At 40.4% G+C, this 9,472-nt stretch overlaps 2 protein-coding genes across 2 annotated transcripts; both read left to right on the plus strand.

Moving 5' to 3' along the window:
* Positions 1-1,504: 1,504 nt before the first annotated feature.
* LOC119029487 (tripartite motif-containing protein 16-like) lies at positions 1,505-4,348 on the plus strand. Its single transcript, XM_037116310.1, has one exon. It carries the CDS (start codon positions 1,779-1,781, stop codon positions 3,450-3,452), a length of 1,674 nt encoding a protein of 557 aa, XP_036972205.1. The 5' UTR covers positions 1,505-1,778; the 3' UTR covers positions 3,453-4,348.
* Positions 4,349-6,108: 1,760 nt separating this feature from the next.
* On the plus strand, positions 6,109-8,967 carry cetn3 (centrin 3). The gene is made up of 5 exons (XM_037116313.1): positions 6,109-6,267; positions 7,366-7,501; positions 7,582-7,696; positions 7,815-8,006; positions 8,402-8,967. The coding sequence occupies exons 1-5, from the start codon at positions 6,251-6,253 to the stop codon at positions 8,443-8,445; spliced, it is 504 nt and encodes a 167-aa protein (XP_036972208.1). The 5' UTR covers positions 6,109-6,250; the 3' UTR covers positions 8,446-8,967.
* The last annotated feature ends 505 nt before the right edge of the window (positions 8,968-9,472 follow it).

Genomic DNA, 9,472 nt, shown 5'->3' on the forward strand with positions numbered 1-9,472 from the left:
GAAGGGGAAGAGTTGAAGTAGCAGTCGCATACAAGAATATCAGAAGAGCAGGGAACTCAGATAAATGTAGATTTGGGTGTAATAACAAATCCTGGTCATTAGATTGTAACAATGACAGTTATGAATTTTGGTACAACAATATCGACACTCCCGTCTCAGGTCCTCAGTCCTCCAGAGTTGGAGTGTACCTGGATCACAGTGCAGGTATTCTGTCCTTCTACAGCGTCTCTGACACCATGACTCTCCTCCACAGAGTCCAGACCACATTCACTCAGCCGCTCTGTGCTGGACTTTGGCTTGGCTTTGGAAGCACTGCTGAGTTGTGTAAACTCAAATAAACAGAAGTCATTTCAGGGACAGTGGGTTAAACTCTGTGTTTGAATCCTTGAACTTATTTTTTTATTTTGTTCTATTTTGTTATGTTTGTTGCTGAGAGCTGATTGTTGTGGCATTTCTTCACTGCACAGAGATCACCTGTCAATCAAACATTATGGGCGGGACTTTCTGTATGTTTCTGTAAATGTTTGCGTTTCTTTAGGCGATGCTCCTTCATGCGTCTGTTCAGACACTGAGGTTCTCAATATTCATGGTGACTTTTGTTTATCTGAACTGACATTTCTCTGTATGAAAGTGTAAACGTCTCTGTGCTCTAAATGTTTTACAAGTATTTCTTTAGCGGACCGAATGTTGTTGTTGTTCAAATCAACTTACAAATGAGACACTGTAAAACTGTGATCATCACGATCATAATCAATAAGAAGATCATTCATCAGTTTCTTATTTTTTGACACAAGTGGATTTAAGCTTCACACAGACTCAGGGCCTTTGCAATGTGAGCACCATCATTGTTTCTTTGTTCTCCCAGACACACACACACAACTGTATATAGTACATGTTAGTCAGATTGTGTGTTTTCATCTTTGTGTTAAATAAAAGACTTTTGAACCTCCATTCATGCTGTCTATTTAATATTGTGTAACAGTGGATGTTGACAACATCGACTCTGTCAGCTACTCCAATATCCTTCCTTCGATCATTACTAGCTGTTATGGTAATACTGGCTGTAGTTATCAGGTTAATTATTAATCAGAGTTGGCCATCTTGCCCTTCTTCAAGGGTGCTGCCCCGTCGTGATCTAATGAAATGGTATCTTATTATCTATCATAATTAATAATCATCCCTGGTAATAATGAATTGTTATTGATAGCCAAATTTAACCCCAAACTCCCTATGAATGTTATAGCCCCATATATGGTGCCCCGTGTGAGTCTGTGTACTGTTGCGAAACATTGATAAATGTGCAATATTCACTTCAGCATAATTTGGACAGTGATGTTATTTCAGTTTCACATCTTGAAAAACTTCAGCCGAAAGTTTTCACATTTAACCCCACTAGTCTACAGGAGTAGACATTGATTTGTACTAAGAAACAGTTGCAGTGTGTTGAGAATTGATCGATCAATCAAATTTATAACCAATTTAATTACAAGTGCTCAACACACAATGTCTCTCTCAACTCGCTCCTCTTCCTGAAATGGATCAAAGTGGAATAACCCCTCCTTCTTCTTCCTGCTCTCAAACACAGCGAGCTCCACTCTGTTCAACTGTTTCCTTGTTCACTCCCCTTCAGATCTACAGCTCATGGATGGGTGTGACCAACATGCAGGAGCAGACAGGCACAAGTCACTGAAGCGACACATGCTGTTCAGATCAGAGCTCAAACTAGTTTCAGTTATCAAGAAGTGAAAGTCAGACAGTCGTTTGCATTGAGAGGTGAAATGGCACAAAAAGGAGTTCAGCTGGACCAGGAAACTATCTCTTGTTCGATCTGTCTGGATCTACTGAAGGATCCGGTAACTATTCCCTGTGGACACAGTTACTGCAAGAACTGTATTAAAGATCACTGGGACACAGAGCATGAGAGGAGGATCTACAGCTGCCCTCAGTGTAGAGAGACCTTCACACCGAGGCCTGTCCTGGTTAAAAACACCATGTTAGCAGTTTTAGTGGAGGAGCTGAAGAAGACTGAACTCCAAGCTGCTCCTGCTGATCACTGCTATGCTGGACCTGAAGATGTGGCCTGTGATTTCTGCACTGGGAGGAAACTGAAAGCCCTCAAGTCCTGTCTGGTCTGTCTGGTCTCTTACTGCGAGAAACACCTCCAGCCTCATTATGATGTGGCTCAGTTAAAGAATCACAAGCTGGTGCAGCCAACCATGACGCTCCAGGACAATATCTGCTCTCGTCATAATGAGGTGATGAAGATGTTCTGCCGTACTGATCAGCAGTGTATCTGTTATCTCTGCTCCATGGACGAACATAAAGGCCACGACACAGTGTCAGCTGCAGCAGAGAGGACTGAGAGGCAGAGAGAGCTGGAGGGGAGTCGACACAACATCCAGCAGAGAATCCAGGACAGAGAGAAAGATGTGAAGGTGCTTCAACAGGAGGTGGAGGCCATCAATGGCTCTGCTGATAAAGCAGTGAAGCACAGTGAGAAGATCTTCACCCAGCTGATCCGTCTCATGGAGAAAACACGCTCTGATGTGAAGCAGCAGGTCAGATCCCAGCAGGAAACTGAAGTGAGTCGAGTCAAAGAGCTTCAGGAGAAGCTGGAGCAGGAGATCACTGAGCTGAAGAGGAAAGACGCTGAGCTGAAGAAGCTCTCACACACAGAGGATCACAACCAGTTTCTACACAACTACCCCTCACTGTCAGCACTCAGTGAGTCTACACACTCGTCCAGCATCAACATCCGTCCTCTCAACTACTTTGAGGATGTGACAGCAGCTGTGTCAGAGCTCAGAGACACACTACAGGACGTCCTGAGAGACACATGGACCAACATCTCACTGACAGTGACTCAAGTGGATGTTTTACTGCCACAACCAGAGCCCAAGACCAGAGCTGGATTCTTAAAATATTCATGTGGAATCACACTGGATCCAAATACAGCAAATAGACGTCTGCAATTGTCTGAGGGAAACAGAAAAGTAAAAAGAAAGGAAGTTAAACAGTCTTATTCTAGTCACCCAGACAGATTCACTGGGTGTCCTCAGGTCCTGAGTAGAGAGAGTCTGACTGAACGTTGTTACTGGGAGGTGGAGTGGAGAGAAGGAGGAGGAGTTGAAGTAGCGGTCGCATACAAGACTATCAGCAGAGCACGGGAGTCGGATGAATGTAGATTTGGATGTAATGACAAATCCTGGTCGTTATATTGCTCCAATGACAGTTGTGACTTTTGGTACAACAATATCGACACTCCCGTCTCAGGTCCTGAGTCCTCCAGAGTTGGAGTGTACCTGGATCACCGTGCAGGTATTCTGTCCTTCTACAGCGTCTCTGACACCATGACTCTCCTCCACAGAGTCCTGACCACATTCACTCAGCCGCTCTATGCTGGACTTTGGCTTGATCGTTATACCACTGCTGAGTTGTGTAAAATCAAATAAACAGAAGTCATTTCAGGGACAGTGGGTTAAAGTCTGTGTTTGAATCCTTGAACTTATTTTCTTATTTTGTCCTGTTTTGTTATGTTTGTTACTGAGAGCTGATTGTTGTGGCATTTCTTCACGGCACAGAGATCACCTGTCAGTTGTTTTGATTGATTTGTATGTTGTTGTTTGAGATAAAGCAGCAGAGTTTCCTTCATCGTAGATATTTAGTTGTCACCTTCTTGTACATTTGTAAAGAAACCTAAAATCACATTCACATTTATTTGTTTGGCAGACCAAATGTTGTTGTTATTGTCCAAATCGACGTACAGATAAGTGATCATTGAACTGTAATTGTCATGATCAGAATCAATAAGAATATCATTCATTGATTACTTGTCCATGGCTGAGATGATGCTAAAAAAACTGACTGTGTGGATGAAGTGAATCTGTACATGAAATCACTGAACAAGAGTCATTTAACAGACTTTACTGATGGGATGTGTGAACAAACTGAAGGTTTATAAAATGAATAAACACACATGAACAAAGTGTTTTCTACTAGTCGTCATTCCAGGTTATCATACAAAGCTGATGGAGAAAACAAAGTCAAATATTTTAACTTCGACAACAAATGGCCAATGTGCAGCCGAGATCAGCTCCAGTCGTAAAATCACTAAATGAATATCTGATTATGCACATTTCGTTACAAGTCGCAATACAAGTATGTTGTACACAGACATGCACACAGACGTCTGTTATCATATGAGGGGAACAGATAAGCAACAAGAATGAACATTGAACAGTCTTATTCTAGTCACCCAGACAGATTCACTGACTGGGATCAGGTCCTGAGTAGAGAGAGTCTGACTGGACGTTGTTACTGGGAGGTGAAGAGAAGCGAGGGAGCAGTTGGAGTAGCAGTTGCCTTCAAGAATATCAGCAAAGTAAGGTGGACGGAAGAAAGTTATTTTGGGCGAAATGATCAATCTTGGGCATTATATTGTTTCACAGACAGTTATTACTTTTATCACAATAAAGTCTGTCCTTCTACAGCGTCTCTGACACCATGACTCTCCTCCACAGAGTCCAGACCACATTCACTCAGCCTCTCTATGCTGGACTTTGTCCAGAAACCACTGCTGAGTTGTGTAAACTCAAATAGATATTAGATAGATATTTTGTCTTTATCATTGTTGCTGAGAGCTGATTGTTGTGGCATTTCTTCACTGCACAGAGATCACCTGTCAATCAAACATTATGGGCAGCGCTTTGACATTTTCTCATTTGTCTTTATTCATCTTCATCATGGATATTTATTTATTTTGTCACCTTTGTACACTGGAAAATAAATCTATAATAATATTTTCATTCATTTGTGTGGCAGACCAGACGTCGTCGTTGTTGTTGTCCCAATCAGCTTACAAATGAGAGACTATAAAACTGTAATTATCATGATCATAATCAGTAAGCAGATCACTCATTAGTTTGTTGTATGTAACTGAGATTCTGCCCAAACAAACTGCTTATAGAGTCATTTAACAGATTTTATTGATGGGATGTGTGAACAAACTGATGGTTGAAACAATTAGTAAACAAACCAGAACAGAAAGTGTTTTCTACTTGTCTTCATTCCAGTTGATGGAGAAAAAAAACACAGTATGTTTGCAAATGACTGAATTATGTTTTCATCAACATTTTCACAAATCATTCAAAATTCATGCTGATTTCATACATTGAAACTATACTGTGTCTTTATTCATTTGTTTTAGCTCACTGTTTTCAAATCTAGGCTGCAGAATGTCCTTTTTTATTTTGTACATTTTCACAAACAAAGGGAGGACTTAAGTAGGCCTGCAAATATAGTTCTATTTCTCTACTCTGTTTTCATTTATGGTAGGCTAGTTCTGTCATTTCTTAAATGCACCAAAACTTGGCATTATTGAAATGTAAATGCAATGTTCAAGTACATTGAAAGCACAAGTAGCCCAATGCAGAGTTTGCCTATTAATAATCTTGACAGTCTAACTTAGACTTTTTAGGCTGTGTTGCCTTCATTATAAGACAGACATTTTTATTTTATTCTATTCTTTTTTTAATTTTATTTTTTTTGCAAGGAACGAGGGCAAAAATCCCTCTTCTGACAGTAAAAGTAAAATATTCCTGGATGACATTCCTCTGGTGGCGTTACCTAATGCCAATAAACTTGTTAAAGTTTTGCACAGACATTTGTTCTAATCTGTTCATCTGTTTTTTACTTGCATACATTTTTTTACAGACTAATTTTTCAATCTTTCCAACCTAATCCATTTTACACAACTTGCTATTTTGTTGGTACTTACACTCTTCATTTCTGTATTTGCAAAGGTTGTTGTCAGCTTCATAGTGAATACTGGACACCTTCATTTGCCTCTGGATCAATAAAGTATCTATCTATTTGTAACCCTGCTGTCACCACTGCCTCATAAATATTTCTAATTTAATGTAGTGGAGTAAAATGAACAATACTTCCCTCTAAATAAGCATAAAACGTATCAGAAAATATATACAAACTCAAGTCAAGTAGAAATACAAATAAATTGGTCAGATTCCCAGAAAACACCAGAAGAAGGCGGCAATGCACTGAATTCCACGAAGAAGAAAGAGGAGACTTCAGCCAATCAGAGAACACGTCACTGCTGCCTGGTGACCAGCGACCAATAGGAAGCTTGTTTACGAGCGGATAAACAGATTTGTTGTGTTGTGTTACAGTATTAGTCCTCCTGCGAGTTTAACGACAAAAACGTGTCAAAAACGGATCTTAAAACCCGGCCAACATGAGTCTGTCCTTAAGGTAAATCAGTCGGTCTCACCCGCTTCTCTTTATTTATTCAGCACAGCTAAGTTTTAGTGTAGCCGCACAGCTAAAGCTAGCTCATTCAGGTTAGCTAGCGTTAGCATGTTTGGCTGTTAGCATCAGTGTTTCTCGGTGTTTGAAAGCTTAATTGTCAATTATTTCCTCTTATAGCGCCGCAGTGGATGTTGTTAAACGTGAACTGTTGACACTCCACAGTTATTAAAGCGTCGTGATTTATCTTGATGTCGTTCCTGACTTCACGTTCATTAAAGTATTTCAAGTTAGGCAGATGTAACTTGGATGATGCGTTGATTTTTAAGCGCTGCCATCATGACTAACTCAACAGTGCCTCTTCATTACTTCCCCATGTTTGATGCTCTTCAGTGAAGTGACATGGTTCGTCTTTAAAGGCACACTTTGCAAAGTTTACAGGCCTATTCACAAAGAAGAGACGAGGCTCTCAATACGTGGAATAGTAGTTTGGAGGAGCTAACATGAGCTTTAGATGTAGACCTACTTGTATTGTATTATATTTGTTAACATTAGAGCAGAGCATGCTTACATTTTGAGTTAGGGTGAGATGAATAACAGCATTGCCCATGTAGAAGAAATAAAGGCTATATATCAATATTGTACCAAAAGGTTGTACCCAAAGTTTACCAAACACAACAGATGTTGTTTTTAAAGACGATCTCCAGGACATAGTTGTTTTTCTGAGGAGGACAGGCTGAGAAAGTTGGCCTGCTTGTGCTTGATTTGACTGGAATTTGTACCTCCTTCAAAACTGGGCTGCCTGATTAAAGGCGTGTCTAAAACCGATCCCAGCAGAACTGTATCGAAGAATCATCACTAACAAAGTGCCTTCACTAAACATGTCTAATTTCCTTCATCACAATAACCCCCCCAATTATTAAGTAGCATAAAATATTTTATTATAAAGCAGCATTATAGGAAATTGCCTCTTTTTTGTTTTTCTGATAGTTGTAGCCTTAAATGGTGCCTCCATAGCATCAGGCATGATTATAAATTTTGACCCCAAAGAGGATCCTGACTGTGTCACATGATTTGCCGCAATGCTGATATCTGTCTTCCCAGAACTGATCTCGCAGCAGACAAAAACAAGCGCAAGAAAAGGAGAGAGCTCACCGAGGATCAGAAGCATGAAATCAAAGAGGCCTTCGAGTTGTTCGACACTGACAAAGATAAAGAAATTGACTACCACGAGCTGAAGGTGAGCAGTGACAGACACTTATGTTGAGGGCAGCTATTCCCTTCAAAAATATTAATATCACCATTTTAAAATCCCATCAGGTGGCGATGCGAGCGCTTGGCTTTGAAGTGAAGAAAGTGGATGTTCTGAAGATTCTCAAAGACTATGACAGAGAGGGAAATGGCAAAATAACATTTGAGGATTTCAATGAAGTTGGTGAGATTTTCCTTCACTCCAGACAGTTAAAGTGTCAGTGGCTACTAGGATGATACACAATATGAATAAATCTATTGTTCCACAGTTCTTTAGTAAATATGTTGATATCTTTCCACAGTGACTGATCGAATCCTGGAGCGAGACCCAAAGGAGGAGATCATGAAGGCCTTTAAGCTGTTTGATGATGACGAGTCAGGAAAGATCAGTCTGAGGAACCTGAGACGAGTAGCTCGAGAACTCGGGGAGAACGTCAGCGACGAGGAGCTGCGCAGCATGATCGACGAGTTTGACACGGACGGAGACGGTGAAAGTACGTGTCGAGATCTTACATCAGTCATAGAAGATACCTCTGAAACCTTTTTACTAGAAGGAGACAAAACGTGAAGAACTAACAAACGAACAAAGTTGTGTTACACTTTGAATGTAGTTCAGAAAAGTTCAAAATTGTTGGAACAATTTGGGCGTCGAGCTCAAGAAGTAATATTCCTAAAACAAGTACTGTCATCATACATACATCTACCCAGATGTCAATACAGAAAATGACATCTGGGTAGATGGATTTGCCTCGAGTTTAGAAATTGGGACTTTGAGTTCCAGTTTTCTAGAGCTTAGCGTTACGGCGGACCCTGGGATTGGACCATGCAGCAGGTGTTTTGTGTTAGTTGTACTTCCCTCACTGATAAACTTATTTTTTTCCTTTTCCAGTAAACCAGGATGAGTTCCTCTCCATTATGACCGGAGACTCCTGATGAAGACTTCTGGATTGATCATCTACAGCGTGAGAAGCTGAGTGACTGAATGTCTGAAGGGTCAGCTAACTCTCGAGGGTCTGAATGGACTTTAAGCACTTGTTGGTTTATACTTGATTCATCGTGTCAAAGGACCGGACCGCCTGAAAAGTTCGACATGGGCCGCGTTGCTCCAGTCAGTCAGTTTTTCCTGTTTATCATGCAGCTCTTCTCTTCATTCTCACATTTTACATGATTCCGTCTTAATAAAACGTGCTGTAATTTCACCTCAAAAGTGTCTCCAAGAACATTTCGGAATTGGACGAATTTGATGTTAGTCGAGTTGATCGTATTCAGTATATGTGATGATCATTTTGTTGCGAATCTTTCCATCTAAAGAAGTGTTGGGACAAACTTAACTGTTCATTCGTGAAAGTCGGCTGTGACATTTCATGTTTTGACTGGTTGTTTTTGCTCTTTACATAAGGTGAATGTTTAAATGTGCTATTTATTTTGTATGAAATAAAATTGGTTTGCCAGTAAGTCTTTTAAGCCTTCACCTCAACCGCACCTCCACACTAAATTGTTCTAAATCCCAAAAAATAAAGAGCACAGCATGGAAAAAATTCAAAACTACATTGGAAAAAGCGATGAAAAACATTGTGTTTTTCACATCCTAGCAACTGATCAGATATATGAGAGGACTTCTATTCTGAAGAGGCTTCCAGTGACAGAATTTATACCCATGATTTTGATGACGGTGATGTTTGGTGCACCTCAACAGATTTCCACGGCTCTGAGAACTAATAATTTCTGTGACTTTTCCTCAGGCGCCACCACGAGATTTACCACGAGTGCAAACCTCCGCCAAGGCTGAAGAGTCGCCTTTTGTACTCACTCAGCCACATAAATTCTTATGATTCTCTCCATCAACATCCATGTGTTATTCCCTAAAACATAAAGTAGAGACGCAGTATCTAGTTTTTTTTAAGAAAGTGAGAAAAAAAAAGTAAGGATCTCCCCCTTTATCCGGATCAGTACCAAAACT

The sequence above is a fragment of the Acanthopagrus latus genome, chromosome 12, assembly GCF_904848185.1.
Source record: "Acanthopagrus latus isolate v.2019 chromosome 12, fAcaLat1.1, whole genome shotgun sequence".
Taxonomy (NCBI): domain Eukaryota; kingdom Metazoa; phylum Chordata; class Actinopteri; order Spariformes; family Sparidae; genus Acanthopagrus; species Acanthopagrus latus.